This window comes from Aplidium turbinatum, chromosome 18 (genome assembly GCF_918807975.1).
Source record: "Aplidium turbinatum chromosome 18, kaAplTurb1.1, whole genome shotgun sequence".
Lineage (NCBI taxonomy): Eukaryota > Metazoa > Chordata > Ascidiacea > Aplousobranchia > Polyclinidae > Aplidium > Aplidium turbinatum.
The window spans coordinates 16,118,948-16,143,888 of NC_137489.1; the positions used below are offsets into that span (position 1 = coordinate 16,118,948).

Genomic DNA, 24,941 nt, shown 5'->3' on the forward strand with positions numbered 1-24,941 from the left:
TACGTAAGAAGCATATAGGCTACAGTAGCCAGAAAATTGATCCAAGATCTTGATACCACCACTAAATGTGGACTTAATCGAACAACTGACTATCCAAATCAAAACGTTTCGAAATGAATCATTTGGAACGTTAATTTAGGCAGTAATGAACATTTTCCAGCTGCTACAATAAATAACCCAATAAACCCAATGTAGTAAATTTTTGTTTAATGCCATTTGCTTCATGTCTCCAATCAGTTATTGTAACTGTTCATTCATAAACAGAGATTGTTTGTGTAAATGTAAACGGTAACTCAATTGGTTAGCGCGTCACTTCTGGAACGAAGAAGCTTCAAGATCAATAGCGGCGCTGGTTCGACTCTCGGGGTGTGCGCTTGAGCAACGCACGTTAAGGGCTGCTCTCCATTCAGCGGCATCTAATGGATGGAATAATTCCCCGACAACAAGCCTTCAACAATCGGAAACTTCACTCTGTCAATCTCGGTGACCGGGCCTGCGCCAGTGATTCAAAGCCTCTACAAGTATGCGAAACTGCCAGGATTAAGCTCTGCAAGAAGCTTTCCCAGTCCGAGGATAAAGATTCAATCAATCAATCAATCACTGGTGTCGCTTTTACTTTCTTCGTCTTATTCTTCAGATTCATACAATTCTCCTGTTATATACAGAGAAATAAAGACTGTACGAAACAATTGCTATTATGCACTACAGATATGCGTAACATACAATAGTAATTTTATTATCTTTTACAGACGTCTATTTTTCTTCGAATAATGCAACATTGCAACTTACTATTAACTGGAAAAAGTTCAACATTTATTTGTTATTTAGTGCACCCAGGCATTTTTCTCAAGATTGCAGAAACTATTGGTTATAGGTTCCTAAAACGAAACTTTACAGCCAGTTATTGGCTAATGTTTACAGTAAGAAAGTAAACGACTGATAGACCAGGAGAAAGTTTTATATTTATAAAGGGTAACCCAAGCGACATCCAATGCTGTTTACCTTCTTCTTGACTTTCCTGGATGAGATCAGATTCCACGCAGAGACATCTAAAGATGCTTTATACCTTTACCTTCAAACCACACCACTTTATAAGAACCTCCTTCTTCTTTCCAGCCATACTCTAGCAGCAACGTTGCTGCTTGTTCACTTCTAGTTGAAGATAACCACCATCTTGTGATGAGATGTGTGCGCCTTGTCTTCTGGAGAAGTACTCGTAAACAAAGTGGTAGAGTACTACTATCTACAGTAGCTTCTGGTATGCATGATATCCTTTCATTTTCTTTTTTGGGTTTGTAGCCGTCTAAAAACATTTGTAAACGGACTTCGTTGACATAATTAATTTTCTTGTTTTTGTACATGTTACACACAAAGTTCTCTATGGCGATGATAGTGTCTTCACTAATTTCTTTGTCGTGTCCGAGTTGGCTAAAAGCTGCCTGCGCTTCGTGGTTTCCTTGGAGTAATTTCAGCGGCCGCACTTTCCCTTTCCTGCTAAATGACGAGGTGTAATCAGAATCTGTAAAGGCATGATATGCAGGTAAACACTTGCAAATCGTCACTCCAAGTGCGGTAGGCCTATGCAGCTGGTTGATGTTGATGTACCGCTGCGTGTTATTGCTTTGCAAGCCAGCTTCTATCCATATCTTTAATGAAGGATCAAAAGTTCCATAGCAACCTAAGCCAATTACAAGACAGTCAGTGTCAGACGTGCGGATAACCACATTGCTTGGGGCTGGTACATCGCAGACAGCTTGCTTTATCTCTGTATATAACAGGAGAATTGTATGAATCTGAAGAATAAGATGAAGAAAGTGAAAGCGACAGCAGTGACAATGAAGAATAAAGAAACGACCGTTTACATTTACACGAACAATCTCTGTTTATGAATGAACAGTTACGATAACTGATTGGAGACATGAAGCAAATGGCATTAAATAAAAACTTACTGCATTGGGTTTATTAGGTTATTTATTGTAGCAGCTGGAAAATGTTCATTACTGCCTAAATTAACGTTCCAAATGATTCATTTCGAAACGTTTTGATTTGGATAGTCAGTTGTTCGATTAAGTCCACATTTAGTGGTGGTATCAAGATCTTGGATCAATTTTCTGGCTACTGTAGCCTATATGCTTCTTGTGTACTTTCTGTTTTTGGTGTTACAAAGCCATGTATTGTCATGTCCTGTTGCCTTTTTTCGATTGACTTAATATGATTTATACAAAAACTTTTTGTAAAGTAGGCTATAGTTCCATTTCATGCATCATGGGACAGCTTGTGAATGTATTTCATCAAAACCTATATAAAAATATTTTTAAATTTAATCCATTCGTACTGTCCTGGCATAGCACTTTCGTTACACCAAGGTTGGTTCGAGAAAGGGATGAAGTAAATTAAACTATAGGAGGAGATTCACTTTTGGGTAGGTCTTTTATCACCTTTCCAACTGAGAGTATTGTTAGATTTGATATTTTGTGGTGCCCTAGAAGACTTCGTTTTGACCACGTTTGGTCCATGTACTCTATGGTGAAATAAACCCTCTGGGGGTCACTTTGATGACATCTTACACCACCTTTCCACCCGAAAATATTGTTAGATTTGATATTTTTGTGATGTCCTGACATAAGACTTCATTTTGACCAAGTTTGGTCCATGTACCTTATGGGGTGGAATAAACCTTCCGAGGGGGTCACATTAAGGGAAGTCACTTTGAAGGCATCTTACATCACCTTTCCACCCGAAAATATTGTTAGATTTGATATTTTTGTGATGTCCTGACATAAGACTTCGTTTTGACCAACTTTGGTCCATGTACCTTATGGGGTGAAATTAACCCTCTGGGGGTCACTTTGGGGGGAGTCTTACATCACCTTTCCACTCGAAAATATTGTTAGATTTGATATTTTTGTGATGTCCTGACATAGAACTTCGTTTTCACCAAGTTTGGTCCATGTACCTTATGGGGTGAAATTAACCCCCTTTTTGGGCTTTTTAGGGGGCTCTAGGGTCCAGATCCACCCGGTGCGGTCAATCTTCCATACTTTTTGTGAGTGACATGGTTGACCCCAGTAACTTCAAGGGGTCAAACCTTTTGTACCTTATGGGGTGAAATCTTCTGTCGTAGGCTCCCAGACTATAAGGCTCCCCCATAGGCTCCCCGATAGCTCAGTGGTTACGCGCCGGGCTCAAGATCACACGGCGCTGGTTCGACTCTCGGGGTGTGCGCTTGAGCAACGCATTTCAGGACTGCTCTCCATTCAGCGGCACCTAGTGAATGGAATAATTTCTCGGCAACAAGACTTCAACAATCGGAAAACTTCACTCTGCCAATCTCGGTAACCGGCCCTGCGTCAAGTGCCTCTACAAGTATGCGAACAAGTACCAGGAATAACCTATCAAGGCTTTGTCAGTCCGAGGATAAAGATTCAAAACCAAACCAAACCAAACCAAGTACAAATAAAATACATAGGCTACATTGTTTTGCTTAACAAACTAGACGAATAAGCAAAACAAAGCCATCGATGAACAAACGCAATTCTTTATTATGGTAGACTTACTATAGGCCTACTGAGCAACACCCATCAAGGTACGAAGGCCATTTATAGCCTACCGTATCAATAAAGTAGCTGCTTAAAATTTTATCCTTCTTACGAAAGAATGTAATCTTGGTTCGAAATTCAATTCCTGGTAGTTTCGAAAATTCGAAGAAACTAAGTGCATTTTTGGAATCAGGGCCCTGAAATAGGCCTACTCTGAAATGACTCTCACCTTTTGTGTCAAAATTGTTTTGTTGGCCTGTGTAATCAAACTAGTGTGTATCAAATGAGTGAAGTGCTTTTTTTTTGGAAATCCTTCTCTAAATTACCGTTTTCACTACCTTTTCAAAGAAATTTGGCTTTCAAAAGTGGGTGGGCCAGGCCCACGCAGAAAATAAAGTAGGTGGGCCTAGGCCCACGAGGCCCACGTGGTTCCTCCATCCCTGCATTGGTATGACCACGCGACATTTGGTGACGAGAGTGGGAGAGCATTTGAATTTAGCTAATTTTAATAAAAACAGTGCAATTAAAGACCATATTAGAAACTGCCAATCGTGCTCAAACAATAAACCGGCATTGCAGTCCTTCAAAATTGTTCGTAAGTGTTTGTCCGAGTTCGACACCAAGATTCACGAGGCATTGATCATCAAATCTTTAAACCCAGGGCTCAACAGGCAATTGTTTGCTGGCGGAGCTTCTTATCTTTTAACACTTTTTGATTGAATTATCACGTCTTGTGCTTCTCGCATTTTCTTTGTTTGTGACACTATCTCGTGTTGTGCTTCTGTCAATCTTGCGTAATTCTGCCTGATTCCTTTTCTGAACAATTAATTAATTTTTACTTCTCAAATAGCCTACTTGACCCGTTGTGCTGTGTAATTTTCAGTTGTCATTTTGTGTGAGCGAGACAGTTTCTTAAATGTTTAGATTTGACCATATTTTTGCTGTGATACTATATGATTCTTTAGCATTTCTTTTAATAATGTATTTTTTCTTATAGGCGCTGGGCTGAGCTGAAGGTGGGGGCCCTTATCAAGTGACATTTTTCGCTAAAAAGGTTATCGATCAATGACGCTAAAAGCATTTCTCAGCAGCTGGGGGCTCCGCCTCCAAACCCCGAGTTGCGTGTATTGTGTAGTTGGTACTGTACTTTTGCTGCAATTGGGATCGAAAAAAGCGATTAAACAGGAACATTATTTTTAGAACAACAAAATGACATAATTTGTTTAATGCTGACTTTATTAGAGGGGCGCAAACTCTCAAACTTACCCGAGCGACGCCACTATTTTCTAGGTACGCCACTGTCCTCTAGTTGTCTTTTTGAAAGCAAAACCAATCATTTTAGAGCAGATCAACAAACGTATCCGTTTGTTGATCTGCTCTAAAATGATCGCCCCTTAGGTCTTGCAACACAGTTGCGCAGCTTCGGACAGTCACCATTGCAGAATTCAACGTATGCGTATATAGGTCCTTGTATGAGCTTATTTGTGGTGCTGCAGCACCACAGCACCATTAGACGAGCCGCCACTGTATGCAGTGTATACTAGTTATTGCTTGCTTAATTAAATATTTTTAACTTACTGTAATCAAGATTAAACTAAGCTCAGAATAGAAGTTGATTTGGAAACTCAGAATATTATTGACAAATTACATCGCAGAAAGTATAACCCCCTCCCCGCGCTAGGATGAATCATCCAAGCAATTATGTCTTGCGCTACAACTTTTTTTTTTGCAAAATTTGTATCTTTTTTTAAATTTTGTTACCAGATCATTAGGGGGGAGGCCATCGCCCTTTATCCTCCCCCCTAAATACGCTACTGCTTGCAGATATGAAGCGTGCTTTGATATAAAGTTACGTCGATAATAATTATAAGAATTAAACGTTTTGTTATGATAACTAAATTTACTTTAGAAACAATCTTTTTGTTCATGCACCAAAAAGGTGGTTTGAAATTAATTGGCAAAGGAAGATATTTCTCACTTTCTGTTGCGTTTGTTTGGTTAAAGCGTTTGTTTGGTTAAGAGAAGCTTCCCAGCAACAGTGAGCTTTGAACCCGGGTCGTTGAAGGTGTGCACCACTTCAAGATCCGCTACGCCATTCACTGTGCCACGGATATCGTGCTAAATTGCGCTCTTATAGTTAAAATATAGCTTAGTCATTGGAAAATTTGCCCTGTCATAGTTTTTCTTTGTTAAAGTTGATGCTTGCGGCGGGTGACAGCAAACCAGTCGTCGCATTGCTTCCCTTACGTTTAATTTATTAAATTATTACCTTTTGACGTTGACACTTTTGACAAGTTTTTAAAAAAACGAACATGCTGGATAAAGTTACCACATCAGCAGAGATGGGCAAGATCACCAGTATTGGTGGTCTTGAAGATCAAGATCACCAAGAATAGGTGATCTTGAAGATCAAGATCACCAAACTATGTGATCTTGAAGATCAAGATCAAAATCGTGATCTTGAAGATCAAGATCACTTTCAAGATCACTTTTTGTGTACTTGAAAAAAAATGAAGTTTTTGATCAATGATGTTGCAAAAAATAATAACTATAAACAATCTGGGTAAAGGTATATAATAGTTGGTATTGCTAACTTTTACTTTTAACTACTCGATCGCTGGCCTAAGAACTGTAATAGTGTAATAAGTTAGTGACTGTTGCTATTATAGGCCTATCAATTGTTGACGTAGTTTGCTTAGAATCGCAACGTCACCCCCAAGGCCGAGGTTAATTACAGTAGTTCTGAAAAGTCGTAAAATTTGCAATTAGTTTTATACTTTTTATTTATAATAAATAAATAAAAATAAACTTTGAATCGCATCATTTTTTACCAAATTTTTGTCTGGTTCATGTGGCAGTTTTTATTCGTGTTACTAAGTAGTTTTAACTTTCACTGCATTATGTAAATGTTTATTGCACCATTTACCCACCTGGCAACTTTGGTACTGTTGTCTGCTATTATAAAAGTTCAGAGGTTTGCGGTCCGACAAACCGCTCCATACTCAGACCCTAAACAAGTCTTGGTCTGGTTGATTTGCTGCAATAAACCACTTTACATGACCAAAGTCGGCTAGAATCCAGATTTTTTATCACCGCCATTCTAGACTTTTGAAACATCTAAAATTGGGTCAATAAAAGCAGACATTTCTTTAAAATTCACATTAAATCATTTTTTATTATATGTCAACATAAAGTACACGGAAGTTGACTTCTTTATTATGACCAACACAGAAAACGTTTTCAATTTTGAAATGGCAACACTGATCAGATTAGATGGAGACTTTAAATCGTCTTTTGTTGGGCACATATCATATTAACAGTGGCTTAATGTTATTAGTTGCCACTACCTACTTTGTACAGTACGAGTTCTAAAAAAATGCCTCTATGTAGAAAGTAAAATTCAATTTTAAAGTGATCTTGATCTTATTGTTCTTCAAGATCAAGATCACACGAAAAAAGGTGATCTTAGATCAAGATCACCAAAAAAAAGTGATCTTGAAGATCAAGATCACGATCTTCAAGATCACTTGTGATCTTCAAGATCAAGATCACGCCCATCTCTGCACATCAGCAATTGTGGCGTAGGCCTATCAAGCTACGTGACTGTTTTCAGCTGGATCAAGGAAAACGGATATGTTCATTGTGTTTAATCTAATCTGGTTAAAGTGCCTCTGACAGGTAAATAAATTCGCTAAATTTACCTAAGATACAAAAATAATGACACTAACAAACTTTACTGACCAGTAAATCGTAAAAAATATCAACAGGTTACTAAGTTACACGCTTGCAAACTTTCGTTCACTTTCGGCGAATCTGGCAATCAGTCAATTACGAAAATAAAAACGGCAACACCGCTGTGACGTCACAGTAAGCGGGAAGGATACATTCTTTCTCTGTGGTGACTTGGTAAAGTATAGTACGGCTACTGCAAAACGTGAATGTGTGGGGCTCTGTTGGTCTAAAGCATGTGCAAATTAAGAATTACCGAAATGAAAAAGTGAACTTATTATTACTATCAGGTTTCGATTAAATAGGTTGAGTTTATTTTTATCAAACAGCATCTCAGTTCAATTGAAATTGCAGTTTCATAGGGCTACAATTTTGATACTTTTTTATTTGTCCTAATCTGGCTATAGCCATTGCAGTGTAACAATAGTATCTCCCAAACAGTAGCCTACCTTTAATTTATGGTTGAGGCAATGCCTACAAATTGCTGTTTATGTGACAGTGTCAGTGACAAAGACCGTGCTGTGCTTTCTTTTCACGCTTTCCCACAAAACAAGGTGCTGAGAAGAAAATGGTCAAAGTTTTCTTCAAGTGTTCGAAAGTGGGATGGGCCATACAAAACTAGTCGCATATGTTCACTTCAGATCAATCAATCAATTAACTCTCTGAAAAAGAACTGAACATGGCGGAAACTTTGATAGACATAGTTTATTTTGGATACAGCTAAGCAAAAAACCCAAAACAGTGAATGAAGCTACAGGGATACAATCTAATCTAAACTTTCATTTTAAAAATATCTGTTATATTGCGCCAAATTATGTTTTAAAGCGCACATAAAACGACAAACGGATAACTAAAACAACATAAACAATAGGCTTACGTGATTGACAATTAGAATGATGGATGACACATAGGTGCTCAAGTAAACATCATAATGGTGAAAAATGAAAATGCTGTTAGTTTTCAACCGAGACCTTTTAGTATCTATGTGTTGCAAATTATAGCCTAGTTAGACCTTAATGTACATTCAATAAAATCAACATAAATAATAATGATATTTTTATTATCATTGTTAAATCGCAATTCTCCGTTATTCGACTCAAAACAGTGAAAATAGATTTTTTCCAATCTGAATAATAATCGGATATTTATTAATCCAAGGGATATAGGTCGCAATAACGGGTGTGAATACAGGTGCAGCAAGTTAATAAGGGTGCTACGACTCTCGTCAGTACGACAATTCAATGGGATTGTTACTCTTCTGACAATGGTAATCTGATGCATAAAAAAAGCAGTAAAAATTACATACGGGTTTAATGCTTTACTGACATTTCGCACGATGCACATCCCCAGAGCGAACAGCCCGGTTATTTCCACACTTTCAGTGTCATCATTAAGCGTTATCATGAAAAGGTTTCATCATTTCCTTGGACACAGTTTTTTCACGATTAAAACTCTTTATGTTGGCTGTTCTAATGCCGTGACAAAGAAATCAACCTGGAGGCTTCATGAAATAATACCTTGCATCTGAGTTATACGTTTCCAGGCAGAAAATCCGTCATTTTTACATTGATTCAATTCAATGGCTGTATACGCTGAATCAATGTAAAAATGACGAATTTTACTGTCTGGGTTGCTTCATTTGCTACAAAACACAATACGTTGTGTTTTCTTAGACTAAACGCGTGCTGATAAATTGAGGCATGTGGGTTGATAGGCTTCATGCTCAACCTTGTGCTCATACAATCTAAGCTAACATCACACACGCAATTTTCGCCACTTTTGAAAGTTACATCCCTTCTGGAGTACTTGAAAAATGGTATTTCTGCATAGAAACGTCAGTCTACGCGACATCGGTAAAAATATCACTCCAACGCCGGTACTGGGCTTCTCATATTGGCTGCAAATTCTCTCGAAGTCTCGAGGAGATCATCTCGGTACTGAAGGGTTTCGCCCCACTGGTCGGAATTCTTATGCAAAACCGTGTTCTTGTTGCATTCGTAATGAAATTCGGGTCCCTTCATTTCATACCTGAAGACAATAAACGACCGTTGTATATCAGGGGGTAGGATATGTGGTTGATGCATCACACCTCACAAATTTAATTCGTAAATTGTAGGTTAAATGAAATATTAACTGTTAGATGAAACATTGCAAGCCGAAATACGCTGCGCGAACTAAGTAAGCGTGGGAACTGGGGGCCCAGGTGGGAGCTTAGGAAGGAGTAAATACGGCCTTGCGCGATTTAAGCTTTTATCGACCATATGTAGCAGCTTTTTTCTTTTTTAAACAGTCAAAAAACATTAAACAGACTAAAATGAGTGGGCATAAGATTTTTTAATCAAAGAACAAGCCTACACACAGTAATTAAAAATTACCATTTCGGTTTCGGGCCTCGAATTCTTTCCAGTTCTGATTCCCTCTTTAATTGAAGAAGATAATCTTCCTCCACACGCAACCTCTCCAGTCGCAACCTATAACGAGAGAGATAGTGCTGACGTTTGATGGTTTCGTTTAGCTCAGGTTATTCAACAATCGAAATTTTCACTTTGTCAAACTCGGTAACCGGGCCTACGTCAGAGGTTCAAAACCTTCATAAGTATGCAAAGCAGGGTTAAGCTCTCAAACCAGCTTTCTCAGTCCAATGATTACGGTTCCCACAATCAATCATTTTATCTCAGGTTCAGCATCAAAGCGGCAGACAGACACGTTGAAAAACAACGAAGTTTCAAAGATTTGTTTCATTTCTATCTGTGTAAAGTTTCAGATATTCGACATTTCTCCGGAAGTTTCATGATATTTCTAACAAGACATAAAAACACATAGAAAAGACATAAAAACACATAGAAAAGACATAAAAACACATAGAAAAGCGAAAATTCGACAGAGTTGATCAAAGCAACATTAAACTTAAGTAGAAATATCTCATTGGCTTTAACATTACAAAGTCAAAAAAGGGGCATCACAATACAGGGATACCAAGCCACTTTTGCATACATAAGATTTTTAGAATCGTGCGGCGATCAACTCATAGTTTTACAAACCTGGACAGCTCTTGCTGGTAGGGACTGTTTTCCACCAACGCTCGGCGTGTGTCTATTTGATCTGCGGATCGCAAAAACGAGAGCTCAACCTCACTCGGTTGTGCTTGGACCTGGGGAAGATGGGAATCTTAAAATTAGAAGACTTTAACCTTGCGTGAAGTTCACTTGGTCATGCAAGATAGTTATTGGAGATCATAAGTTTGATTCCAGTCATAGCGACAAAATATATTTCAAATATGTTTTATTAGAAATAATAGCTTTCTGTTTGTACAGAAGACCTGTAGAAAACGAGTCGCAAAACAAAGGTCTTTGCGATTTCATCTTAAAAATTTTCCACAAGCACAGTAGTAAAAGTTACTGAGTGTTTTTGTCATAAAAAATTAAAATAAACTACAAATAACAAACAGTTGAAAGTCGTGGTTAGAACGTACTTGAGGTCGGACATATCTCTTTGGTTTTGTGCCAATAGCCCGAATGGGAAGTGGTAAAGATTTCGAAAGACTCATGTTCCTGAAGGCAGGAGCCGTTTGCGGTCGTGTTTTTGAGGATGAACTTCCTCTATAATTGTTATGTAGTTATTCAATACAGTAGTATCGTTTTATTGTAACTTCGAAAACAGCACAACACTGAGAGAATAAGCGATGGCTTAGCCAGCATCATGACTATCTTACAGTATAAACAGTTAAACACGTTTCGAAAGAATGCCAAGACGAATAACATTTTAAACGTCTCCAGTTGAATGTGCATGAGAAACACAAAAATAATGACCAAGTTCAGTATTTAACTTCCAAACCTCTTTTCAAGCATAACTACATTCAAAAGTAGGTGGTGTTCCATACTCAGTTACTGAAGTTTGGGGAATGAAAAGATAAGGTTCTCATCACACTAGGCTTTCAGCACTAACGAGAGTAGAGTGACCAGTTCCTTTCTCTCGGCCGCCTTTCCTTTAGCAATCATTAGCCCACCCAATTTATTACACCATGGGGACAGGTGAGCGGTGCTTATTAACAACCAGCATAAGCCGGGTGTTGGACTATTTCAAAAGTACAATAAAGATGATAATTGCATCACCTACCGTTGTTTTTTTCGAAATGGTGGAGGAGCCTGCGCGATTGCATTTGCTCGTTTGGACGTTGGCATCCACACAGGTCGTGGAGAAAGTGATCTTTCCCGTTTATGTGCCCTGTTACGGGACCGGGATCGACTTTCTCGGAGTATCATTCTCGCTGAGAGGCTACGAGAGATTTCCGCTTCCACAGATCTAACATTTATAGCATTTGGGTAATTCTGTCAGGATCGCTCCAAAAGCAATCTCCTTTCAAGGTTCACTTCTCCGGACCGACTTGTAAAAATGATTTCTTTTTATACTGTACAAGTACCCAGACAGAAAATCAACCGTTTTTTACATTGATTCAACGTCTGTAGACGTTGAATCAATGTAATAAACAGTTGATTTGCTGTCTGGGTAAATGATGTTCAATAAAGTTTGGTTAGTTCTGATTCTATTGGTCGAATCTTCCATTTATTTATGACCTCTTTCATCTCTTCAAGCATTGAAGTCGCTGTTAATAACTGCATTGTGTATTGTGACGCTGGCTTCAACAAAAAGGAAGTGTTCGACACAATGAGTTTTTATGACAACGAACTTGTAGCAAAATTTAATGAAAATTGTTACAAAGTGTTAGCAAAACATTTTCTAACTAAGTGAGAATGACAAAATTGCAATGCTCAAAGCACCCAACTATTTTTCATCAAACCAGTATTCTATCAAAGTGCGCAGATCGCTTCAAAATCTCACGTTGAGTAAAACTGAGTCGGTTAAATGATATTGAAAAGACTTTGAATATTACAAGTATTCAAGAACTAATGAGAAAAACGATCCACTTTCAGTCATCCCATATTAAAATACCATTACCCAACCAACCTGGAACGAGTGCGGATTGATTTTGTCCTATCTCGGTTTTGAGGGCGCACTGTGTGTTTGGGGGGCAGTAACGACCTCACCCCTACAATGTGAGGGGCTGACAAACGAACAGGAAAGGTGGTATCGTTGCTCGCAACATCTATGGGTCTCACACCGTTGTCAACGTTCTGACGATTAAGACAAATAAACAACTCACAAGTAAGTGCACAAGCATAAAATCTACTACTTCAACTCAACGGTTTACTGATGTTTCCCATACCATGCGAGAATTACGTACAAAGCAAAACTTCGAAGATACATACCACACTACAGGTGACGGTGAAAAATAATTGCAAAACAAAACAGAATAATGACTAACACAGTAGGCTATGTAGACTAAATGCAAGTGCTTTGTTGTGAAATAACACACGACTTTACAAGTATATTAGGAACGTTACACCTGGACTTATCGAGAGCAAAGAAAAGGTACGTAGCGTTTTTATGTCGACTTACCTTTGTAGCAATTTCGGATCCAAATCTTCCAACACTTCGCCCCAATGGTAACACAGCACGCCCGCTGGCGCCCATCCCCTGCATGATCGGATAATCTCCCATAGACTTGGTTTTGTGCCTAGGATCACTAAACCACTCCGGGTGTAACTGGGCTGAATGGCTAACAGCTTCATGGTCTCTTCTTTGTAGCAGCTGAGTCAGTTCTGGATCTTCAATATCACTGAAACCAAATGTGCGCCATTGACTAAGAAGAAACCTATTAAGTAAGAAAATCAAGTACGACAGCCTAAAGCCGTAAAACAGTATCAAGTAGCCTGATACGTTTATAAATACAATTGGTCTCAAACTTTCCCTTCAAAAATTTGAGCTTGAACACATCAGAAGTGTTGCGGAATTTGCTGACTGTTTAAGTAAAGTTTTGTAACAAGCTGTTGCACAAAACAGTGGGAAGCAAGTGACAGGCACACAGGGTCTAGAAGCAGACGCAACTAAATGACGTGAAATAAGCAAGAATATGTGATGACGGTACAATACGTGTCTAGAACAAGTTCCTTATTGAAAAACTATCAATGGAAATAGTTTAGATACACAATAGTTTTACCGGCAAGTAGGCTATTGTATATATTTATTGTCGACTTATTTCTAATCATCATTGCAAACCTCGTTGTAATTTCTACACACATGCCCAGAGTGTTCACTGTCCTCATTCTTTTAATATCATCTCCACATTTAAAACCGCAGTAATAGTTAAATATTTGAAATACAATGGTAGAAATAAAACCTGCTAAGGGTGGATTCTCCGTATGTTCTTTTCATATCTTCATGTAAAAACACTTTACTCTTTCCGTAGTTTTCCTGAAGGCTATCATTGAGCTCTTGTAAGTCCATCTTCAGTTCATTTATTGATTTTTCGAGATCTGCAATGTCTGGGACGCTCGGTTTGGAACCTAATCATCCAACAGCACATTATATTTATCAATGCTCTAGAATCGATCTAGCAGCTACATTTCCAGGCAGTGGCTAACCAACGGATGCCCTGACATATAGCGACAACACGAGAAAAGAAGAAGCTATATTTCATAACTCATCTGCGAATAATCAGGCAAATTTGAGACAGAAAATAAGCTAATTGTTTTTGATGTCCTAACTTTAAGAGGATTAAAGGGCAAATATGAGATAGTCAAAGTCAAACACAGCAATATAGCATCAAAACCTTAAAGTGAGACTTTAAAAAAAAGAAATCAAGTTTATACGCTAGAAAGTACAATAAATACTAGAAAGTAGTAAAATACTAAAAAATAAAATAGTAGAACTAAAGTAGTGAAATAGAAAGTAAAATACTAGAAAGTAGGTTTTATAATAATGCAAGCTGTATTGCTGTACATTTTATTATTAAGTAGACAGCAGACGTACCAATAGGCAATGAATCAGGCAAATATGATGTCTTATTCAGGTACATTTTTAAACTGATTAAATTATTTCAAGTTTATTTTGACGCATTTTCCTTTTTGTTGTTGATATTGATCATCTGCATATTTATGCTGACAAAGCAAAAAATAAAGTTACAGAAAGACAGAATATGAAACACATTTCGGCTTGTGTCAAGAGCAGCAGTAAAATAAAGTCGGAAGACGATTAAAAATCTAATTTCTCAAGTAACACGATGTTTACCTGATGCAACCTTTGAAGTATTAGTCAAGTTTTTGGTGCTGATGGTTCGTTGAGAGTTTGTTAAATAATCACTATTTCTTGTCCTGAAATGATAAAAATTTTTGTTTCCATACAGTGGACAACATGGACCTTAACCACCCTTCAACATAATTACTTTACAAAGGTTTATGGACTATAGTTCAGGCATTTTGAGAACACCAGGTGAAAAAAGCAATATCATATAAGTTATCAAGAAAATGAAGTATCTTCTGACAGGTGTCAAACCCACAACAATCCTTTGCATCAACACCACAACAATCCTAAGTTATCAACTCTTCACAAAAACAAATAACTGTTATTGCCAATAGTAAATAAAATACTATTCCAGGCCTCGAAATTTGTAGTTTTTTCCGGCGGTCAAGCATGTCCTACCGGACTGGCCCTTTCAGCGGACATTTAATATCTCAACCGGACATTTTTTTGCATACGTAGATTTTGCACAAAATTACACTACAGTATTGTGTAGTCGTGTTTGTAGAAGAGTTTCTACAACAGAATAACTCTGCAATGGTTGATGGCTTAATTAACCGACCCTGAAGTATACTGGAGCAGATTGCTTGCAAATAAATCAGTCCGTTAATGACAGTCGTGTAATGACGCAATAAACACAATTAAAAACAACAATCCAAATTTCCTCATTACAAAAGCAACTACGATCACTTATTCCGTGGTTTTTGCGTTATAGAATCGTTGTGCCAAGCGATTACTGCCGGCGCGGGGTCATAAATCTCCAGCTCAGGACCGTCCAGACAAATGCGCATTAGTGACTCAATAATGTTAGCCCTCAATAGTGTTAGTGTTAACTAATTAACACAATAGTGTTAGTCTAACACCCTCCTTTCTGTGCAGAAAATCTATTTCTATAATTATCAGCGTGAATAAGGTCGCCACATTCGCCTGAGCACGTGCGGAACCCAGCTGAGACTTGCTTCTCTGTGACGTTTCTTTTTAACAAACGATCAATGTAACGCAATAATCCTCATTGTTAAAATTAGAATACATATCCTGCCGAAAAGTTCAGACAACTTTATTTCAAGGCAACATTGCAAGGCGTTGAAATGATGTAAAAATGGCTACTTTTGCCATCAGCTCGTTAACCACGCCACTCTAATGTGATCTTTAAAGCAATTGCCTGTAGGCTACTATTAATTGTTTCAGCTCCGTATTTGTTCGCGTTAAACAAACAATTGTAACAATTCAAACTTAAAATATATTTTTGCTGCATTAGCTCTATTTTTGTCAAGAATTTTGCGGCGGTCATTTATGACCGACCAATGAGTCGGCTTCGGCAGACATTCGAGGTCATTCCGGAGGTCATGTCCGCCATGACCGCCGGAATTTCGAGGCCTGTATTCAAATTCAGATACCAAGGTTGATAGACGTCAAAATGGAGTGGATTAATATAGGGTGGGATCAAGCAGTCAGCAACTTCAAACAGATAGTTTGCCTGGCTTTTCAGTAAGAGAAAGATCACCATATCTATACAAATTTGGAGATGAATATAAAAAATAAACAAACGCAAAAGCAAGCTAAGAACAGAAGTGGGACACTTGTTTTTTACTACCTTGTCGCAATTTGTGCGAAACACCATAGATAGGACACGAAAATGTATATTTTGAAATAAATCATTTACTTGATTCTTCTTCTTCAGCTTTTAAATTGTCAAAAGCAATGCAAGTGACATACCGGTATCCAAAGATATTGTAGATTACAGAGAGAAATATTTGATGAGGTTCTATTCTAATCTCTCTCTTAATCTATCATTAGTCAGTTTGTCAAGAGCATGCCCTAGCAATTCACACTGTTATGCTGTTACGCCCTTAGAGCCACCCATTCGATTAGTGAGTTTATTTGCCTCTTTAACTAATAGTCTTCGTGCACTTAACAGGATTGACTTTCCAATAAAAACATGCCAAACGCAAAACATTTAGACATGCATCTCACTTAGTTTAGTGAATCAGTCGAGTCAATACTGGGGTGTGGCTGTTAGTGTGCATTACCAATTATGTAAAGCCATACGTGAGACTGAGGATTTCCATACCAGACAATAATTGTCTACCCAGATAAGGGACATGCGATTGGCAGGAACAGTGGCACAATCTTCCTTATATATATATTTATTATATACTGTGTATATAAACCGTTATTTATTCAACTACAAAAAGTTTGCGCTACGGTACCATTGGTTTCATGTATTGCAAGGTACAATCATCAGGCGCATACTGAAAAACACATTAGCAGAAAATTAAAAGCCATACGTCAAAGGTTTATCAAGCAAAATTTAGAAATGTTTTGAAGATGTTGCTAAGGAAAAGCGGACAATCATTCATTGTGATGTCTGAATAACAAATTAAATATAATTTTTTGAAAAAAAAGTAAAAAAGAAAACTAAAGGCAATGGTTAAGAAAAATTTGCGATATTATTTTCTTTTAATTTTCTGCTTAATTTTTTAGCTTTTATCTTTCTGCTTATGTGTTTTTCAGTATGCGCCTGATGATTGTAGCAGTACATGAAACCAATGGTAGCGCAAACTTTTTGTAGTTGAATAAATAACGGTTTACATTAGCTCTGTCTTTTAAACATTGAGCACTTTTATTTGCAACTGCTGCAATCAATTTCTGGATTATACTGTGTATATATAATATAATATATATATTATATAAATAGAAAATTAGGTAAAAAAAATTAAAATATAGAAATAGCCACTCTTGAATATACGATTGAAGTAAGTGTCTAGATCAGGGGTGGGCAAGCTTTTTGGACCATGGGCCAAAAACGTTTTAATCTTTGACAAATGGGCTATGTGAGTATATGAAATGGACTGGAGTGTTAAGCTATCAGTTTATTAACAATTGACACCTGTCAGAAGATACTTCATTTTTTTTTGAACAATAGTATAATTATTCTTTGGATATTGTACCTAATAGCTTCTTTCCTTCCGCAAAGCACAAAATCTCCATCAGGATTTCTCTCAACTTCATCAAACATATTTGTTACAAATGATCTCCTAACTCTATAACAAGTTTGCATAAAATATGAACTGGTGATCTGGTTTTAGTTTATGTAAAACATCAATCAATAAACAGATGTTTAAAAATATTATACATAATTTAATCAAATATAGTTATTACTATCTGAAGCCTTTACAAATTGTTTCACCTAACGGATCATCAGAAGGTCTTATTCAAATAGAACCTTACATAATTTATATAGTTTCATACATAATTTATGTATATTACGTTTGTGTTTCTCATCTCTGGCAACGCTACTACAGTACCACCATTAAAATATAACAATGTATTTCTAAATATTGTAAAATTCATGCTACAGCTGATTTGATTTTCAAATCTTGTGATCACCATATTTTTGTACAACTCAATCCTTGCCATTGAATCATTTTTAATAAAATTGAAGTGAATGGGAAAATGACTGCTTGGTTCATTTAGATCAGAGGTCACCAAACTACTATATTTGCAATTGAAAGTAATTTGACAGAAAAATATTTAACAGTTTATTTAAATCAAATATAGTTATTACTATCTGAAGCCTTTACAAATTGTTTCACCTAACGCCCTGCTTTGCCTTTTTGCTTAGCATTGAGCACTTTTTGTAGTATTAATAGTTTTCATTGTTTTTAACAGTTTATTTATTAATAATGTTATCACAACTAGTGTAATTTTTATTTTGTTATGCAAACTATGTGACTTATTTTTTGGGTTTTAAATTACGTTTTTAGAAAAATTCATTTTTTTAATTAAAAATGGCATCTTAAATAAATTAAAAATAAAAGAGCTTTTATCAGGGTTTGCGTGTTGTTTCTGTCAACACATTATTTACTGTATTATATGTTTTTATGGATCGTGTTATCAAGTGAATCGTGCAGAAGCATTCCGCCAGAATAAGTGTTGTTTGGACGCATTTTGGAATTAAAATGCAATCAAAAAGGCACTATTGTAATTTTAATACTGTACACACAACGATACCACCAAATTATTACATGCTTAATAATAGTGTGAACATATCTTTCTAATTAAAAAAGAGCAACTGTTTAAGCAAATAAATACGATTTTCAGAGGTCCTCCAAAAAATTGTTGTAAATACCCACATAGACTATATCTAATAAAAATAAATAAAGAGCCCAAGATGTAGATACGAATTACAAAACTCATGTTTTATAAACGCTTCGAAAACTATTCTGAGTTTATCTTTACTGCTATAGACTTATACATCTAACATTTATAACCATTTGGTTGTGCTCAAAAGAATTGATTTTTCACACTTTTTGTCTTCTTGTGACATGTCAAATACGTCAAGCCAAAAAAGAAATCACAATCTGGTTCCGGAAAACATGGGCCAGCCTCTAAGCTCTTTTATTTTTTCGGCAACCAAGCAAGGCCTATCAAAGCTTCTTTGCGACAGCAAAATTCTTGCGCCCGACAGCTAAAATAAAAAATATGTTAAAAGTTCATGTTTTTTATAGTTTGTTAATTATATATATAAATGTTTTTTTGCATTTACCCAAGTAGGAACAACGTAAACAATAAACATAGACCTAAAGAAACATATTTGCAGTTGTGTTTAAATACATTGCTTCCCAAGTAGGTGTAGAGCTAGTCTTCAAGCTTTTATAGGTGACACTCAGTCTTTTGCAAAACTTTTATCAGCCATATTTCTAAGAGTGGAAAAATGTTGGCTTGTGGAAGCCGTAACACAATGTAGCCTACTGGCAAGGACCAATGACCATCAGTTACAAAGTTGGAGCACTTTTTAAAAATTTGACCTTTTTGTGACCTTTAGTGTAATGTTGCTCGACTACTAGAGGGAGCAACTGAAAAATTTTAGTGAGACATATGGTTTTGGACAACTTGCCAACTTGTTGGAGGGGCCACTTTTCAATTTAAAAAACAAAGTTTTTTTCAGCTCACACTAACTGGCATGGTACAGTAGGTTTGGAGGCCTTTTAACAAATTCTCGGCAGCCATGGCCACTGGGAGCTTAGAGGTATGATAAGCCTAAGGTATTTAATGTAATTTTCTCAGCTTTTCTAAATCTTGCCAATGGCAAAACAGTCGAAGCTTGCAGAACACTTACCGTACTAATTTACTTAGGCTTAGCCGCTTATCAAAGTGAAACACTGGAAGTTCATCTTAGAAAATGTTTATTATTATGCTTTAAAAAGTAACTTTCACCCTTAGATTAAGCTTAAAAAATGGCGATAATAATCAAACTACCATTAGCCAATTTCCTAAAACTTACCAACATTATCATCACATCTGTAGCCTACACAAGTTTTTCCTATCTACACTTCAACCGAAAACATCGGAAGTTATCAAAAGATTGTGCACATGACTAGTTTCAATACAAATGATGTAAATCTTGCATAAAAATACGTTTTAAAATAACCATTTAACTTTTTCAACAAAAAATGTGATAATTTGGTAGGTTTTAAATCTTTCCTGGTAGCCTACTAGTTTCGTATATTTGTAGAGGCTTTTTGATGCAGGGCCGATTACCGAGATTGGCAGAATGAAGTTTTTCAATTATTGTTGAAGTGTTGTCGCCAAGAAATTATTCTATCCACTAGATACAGCTGAATGGAGAGCAATCCTTGAAATGCACACTCAGAGAGCCGGACCAGCGCTGCTTGATCTAGAATTGGGCGCTTAACCACTCAGCTACTGTATGACAAAAATAAAAAATAAAAGAGCAACTTGGAAGGCCTAAATAAAAAGTGATTGCATTATTATAAGTGTCAAAATGGCTGAAAATTCAAAAAGATTTTATCTTTTCAGAGTCGGTCTTAAATGAAATGCAGATTTCAGCATTTTGATTCCAACTAGCCTATGGCCCAGTTATTCCCTTTTAAGTTTTGGGGGAAGCTACTACTAAGAATCACATTTAAAATCAAACAAAAAAGGTAAATCTTGATATCAAGATTTAAGCAAACCGAATTGAAAGCAGCAGCTAAACAACAATAAAAACCGAAACCTACCATAAACAAGACAGACTGACTCCCTGAGACGCTGACTCCAAGGAGACGTGATCACACAAACCACTCATGCAAAACAATGTTGTTTAGCGCCCTGTGTGGAAAAAACGTCAATGCTGAAAATTTAATGGTTAGCACTACTTGCTGTTTAAAGAGCTATTTGCTGTTCAAATAGCTACGATATTTGCTATTCAAAGTTACGAACTGTTCATTAAACAAAAATGTCGTTAATATCGGCAACTGATTTCAAAATAATGAAACATTTAGTTGAAGATAAAAGAAATTGTGTAATGCTTGCAGGGGTTCAAGGTTCTTTTATATGTTTAAATAACCCAATGCCGGGGGGTTCTAAATTTTTTTTATTTATTGTTTATAATCCCCTGATGACAGAAAAACCGTTGCTGGTGTAACTATGCTTCGATGACACAGAGGTAACGAAATGAATCTCAAGGAGTTTCTTTATTTATAAGTTTGAATTGCAGAATTGAGTCTCAAGGAATTATTTTATTCTTGAGTTCGAATTGCAGAATTCAGATTTTAGAACACCAATTTGTTAATTGAGAATTCTGGAATGAATAAATTTTGAATTTGGAAATAAAATAATGTGTACAAAACTTGTTTGTCTGGGGGTGTATAAAGCACTTTCAAATTAAAAGAAATGGCACGTAATTACGTACGGATCAGAATGCGAGTGTGGTGCCACGGAACAGACCGCAGACCATGTCATCCACCACTGCCTAATCCACCGGCCTCCGCACGGTGCGCATGGTCTGAGAATCCTGGACGACGAGACTGCTGAGTGGCTGAAGATTTCCTGCCCTCCAATCTAGCCTGGAAACATCGCTCATACGCCATCATCATCATTATTACGTACGGTAATTTAAAATTTGCAAATTGCAACAATGTAGCCTATTTACGATTGTGGAACAAGAAGGGTGAACTCATTGAGTAGTTGGTACTTCACATCAACTTGAAACTGACGCTATTTCTTCAAAATTTTGTTGATGAAATCACCGATTTGACGTCATAATGTAACATTTCGTTAAAACGGAGAAAGTTGAAAGGCTTCAATCGCTATTGACAGTGACGTTCGGTGGCTTAAACCGTTGGGAAAGCAACTTGGAAATATCCTGCAGCAAGGTAGTAGGCACGAAGGGCGTAACCGTCGGGCGAAGCCCAAAGGCGTGTTGCCGAAGGCAACACTTCCAGCGGGGAGTCTGGGGGGCCTCCCCCAGAAATTTTTGAAAAACACTTCCAATTTGGTGAGCTCTGAGAGCATTTCCAAAACAAATCAAAAATAAAAATCTGTCAAATTGTGCTTCGCCTATGTCGTGATCATACATCCATTTAATGTTTAGAAGTCATGAACAATCTTAATTTTAACGTTGCAGGACCAAAATCCTGTGTTAGACATGGAATAATAGTTGTCTAAATGTTTAATTCGTCATGAATGTTTATTCTCAGATATTCAGTTAAGTCTACACTACAAAAACTAACACTTAGGCCTAAACATTACAACCGCAAGCAATTTGTACAAAAAGCTGGATAAGTTTGCCTCCTGAGTATAGAAGCTTACCAAACTAAATATTGCATCCGCACCTGAACGTTAATTGGCGAAGTAACGTTATATCAACGCTGTAAAAAGGGCAAAGGCATGACTATGAAAGCTAGTACAGTAGGCTAAAGTACACGGCGAAGAGACATCAAAAAACAGCAGCAAGCTTTTTGGCATTATGATGCTGTGCGTTTACCGTGACGAGATACCATTCGCTCTAGCGAATGTACGCATTGACATCACTGGGAAAGCACAACTAACCTACCATAACCATAACACATCTGATTGGCTAAGCAGCTGGTGACGTTTTGCAAAACGGGTGAGGATTGGTTAAAACGAAGGCGTTTTTTGACATTTTTGATCCTGGGAAAGCAAGTTTGATAGTTGCTTACCTGGAGCCTCAGTGATTGTTTCTGACAGAAGCGTTTGCGTCAATTGGCATTTATAGGCAAGACATGCGGTTTGGTGAGGACTTAGACTACTCACAAGCGTTACGAGTAATTCTAGTCACGAATACAGTAATTTTCAAGTTAAAATAGACGTGATAAAAATAATAAGTTAAACCTAGAATTCAGTCATTATATTTTGCCTAGTTTTTGCTAAGGTAAGCACTGCTTTCCTTGCTTTCCCTCACCGATCGTCACTGGCTATTGTACAGAATCACTAGTGAAAGCTGCGGCGGATTATTGGGGTTGAAAACAATTTATCAAATATTTTTGTTTACAACACGAGAGTTTTTTAAGAAGCGCAAATATTATAGGAGAAAAACATTTTGTGCAAGGTTGAAAACAATGGTTATTCATCACGGGTTCCTATGTTCCTGTATTAAGCTTAAGATTTTTCTATTGCTTTGATTGAAGGAAATTTGACATGCACATTTAGTTTCCCAGATTTTGATTGCTAAACCTTTATTTTAATAAAACCGGTTGTGTCCCTATGACCAGCTCTGCTATGACCATATGTCACATTAATATTTATCTAATGTTATTTTGTTTTGGCATACATAAGCCCACAGAAACTCTGTAGATACACTTTGAACTACTGATGTAAATTTGCCGCTTTGTAACATTTTTTAGACCAGCGTTGATCCACAGCAAGTTTCTATTCTACTCTACAAACATTAAGCGGAGTTAAACCACAGTTGGTTGACCATGTCGCTTTCTTATTTGAAAAAAACAGTTTGTTTTTACAAACTGTCCGTTTTGGTTGCTTTTGAATCTTTATCCTTGGACTAACAAAGCCTTACTTGGGTATTCCTGGTAGTTTCGCATTTTGTAGAGTTGTTTGACGCAGGGCCGGTTACCGAGATTGACAGAGTGAAGTTTTCCGATTGTTGAAATGTTGTTGTCAGGGAATTATTCTATCCATTAGGTGCCACTGAGTAAAGAAAAGTCCTCAGAATGCTTTGCTCAAGCGCATACCCAAGAGTCGCACCAAAGCCGCTTGGTCTTGAACTGAACCTTCTTCGTTCACGAAGTCACGCGCTAACCAACTGAGCTATAGGGGTAGATATGTCGGCGTCGGGGCAACCCTTTCTTCTTTTTTTCACTTTGTGGGAAATCCCCTAGCACAATAATGGTGGACTGGACAATCTGGATTGAGAGTTGAGACTTCATCCACTTCATCACTTCACTTCACTAGCTTGTGCCCACTGTCTAGGACTTTAACTCACAAGAAAGATTAATCATTTTAGAAATATTTGACCTTGAAATTTTTGAAAGAGAATATTTAAAAAAAATTATTTAGTAGGAAAATAAGTCAAGAATTCATGGTAGTCTCATGCAGGAATTCCAATAAGAAAAAAATAGTGTTGCAGCTGGTCTTAGCTAAGGTATCATAACCCTTGGTTTCGCTACAATTGAAGCTAAATTTATATTTTCAAAGAAATTAGTCTCATTAAACTTACTCGTCTACAATGTTGATGGCCTACTGTACTCTCTTACGTTCAATTTTTTTTTTGTATTTTGTTATAATAAACACATTTTGCATGGAAGCTGTAGGCCTACCGTCAAAAAACTACAGTTTACGTCAAATCATTCAGGTAACTTGTTCCATTTATTAACAACATATTTTAGAACAATATTTCACATTTTGTCTAGTTAAACCTTTTTTTCTTTAGTTGAGTTTGCCTTTAATGTTTGCTTTTGTGAAATGAAACAAATTCTTGTTTGGTATTTTGCTTAGGTAGCATAAAAATTTTGAAGATATTAGTACTTGAAAGTTGGTATCAGTTTTTAATTTTTTATATATAACAGTTTGGATTGGTTTGGTGGTAAGCTTCCATTGTATGGTACATATGTGGGCTTTTTTGATGTTGAAAGTCCTTTGGCTAAGTATTGAGAGACTCTGAGTCCCTAGCTACAAACTTAGGATAATTTAGGATTTCTGTCTATGGGTATGATTGCCTACAAAAATTAACAGGAAGTGTGACCTAAGTTTCGTGGGAGCAGAATTTTGGTTTTGCATTTGTACTAAAGCATTGGAAAATTGTAATTCTTGTAAATTTCGACTGAATGTTTTCATTATTTAAATTTGTCAGTTAAAAACATGGTACATGCATGTTATACATACATAAAGGAGACTTGTGAAAAGTTTTGTTACCTGACAGTATGACACAGCAAACCTTGCACAGATGAAATGTGATATTATTACCAATAGAGCTAGTATAACTAGGCCTACCATAATTATGATGCTGATGTATTTAAGTTTGGGTTGTATCAGTATTTTGCACAAGACATGATACAGGCCTGCTTGCTTTGCTTGTTTGTTAAAATGATAGCATTTGACTTTTGGCCATTTCCATCTTTTACTTGTTTTTAAAAATCATTTTTAGATTGTTTCAAGCTAGTCTACTATTGTAAAATTGATTAAGGCTTTTTCTTTATCAATTTTTAAGAAATATTTTTCTTAAAAATTGATCAGGTACTTTAAAATGAAATGGTATAGACATGATGCTTCATG

The 24,941-nt window shown here is 36.8% G+C and overlaps 1 protein-coding gene across 1 annotated transcript; it reads right to left on the minus strand.

Annotated features, from left to right (window-relative positions):
- Positions 1–7,958: 7,958 nt before the first annotated feature.
- On the minus strand, positions 7,959–17,438 carry LOC145787573 (uncharacterized). The gene is made up of 10 exons (XM_082599340.1): positions 17,357–17,438; positions 14,397–14,479; positions 13,507–13,672; positions 12,726–12,945; positions 12,234–12,400; positions 11,385–11,570; positions 10,741–10,867; positions 10,310–10,419; positions 9,644–9,739; positions 7,959–9,296 (listed from the first exon to the last, which is right to left on the minus strand). Exons 1-10 carry the CDS (start codon positions 17,422–17,424, stop codon positions 9,131–9,133), a joined length of 1,389 nt encoding a protein of 462 aa, XP_082455466.1. The 5' UTR covers positions 17,425–17,438; the 3' UTR covers positions 7,959–9,130.
- Positions 17,439–24,941: the final 7,503 nt, after the last annotated feature.

Excerpts from the sequence above, each read along its gene's own strand:
- LOC145787573 (XM_082599340.1), bottom strand. The coding sequence starts at position 17,424 with ATGTTTGATGAAGTTGAGAGAAATCCTGATGGAGATTTTGTGCTTTGC. Across the intron at positions 12,401-12,725 it reads GATCCGAAATTGCTACAAAG|AACGTTGACAACGGTGTGAG; the intron begins GTAAGTCGACAT and ends CTTAATCGTCAG. Across the intron at positions 9,297-9,643 it reads CGAGGCCCGAAACCGAAATG|GTATGAAATGAAGGGACCCG; the intron begins GTAATTTTTAAT and ends TATTGTCTTCAG.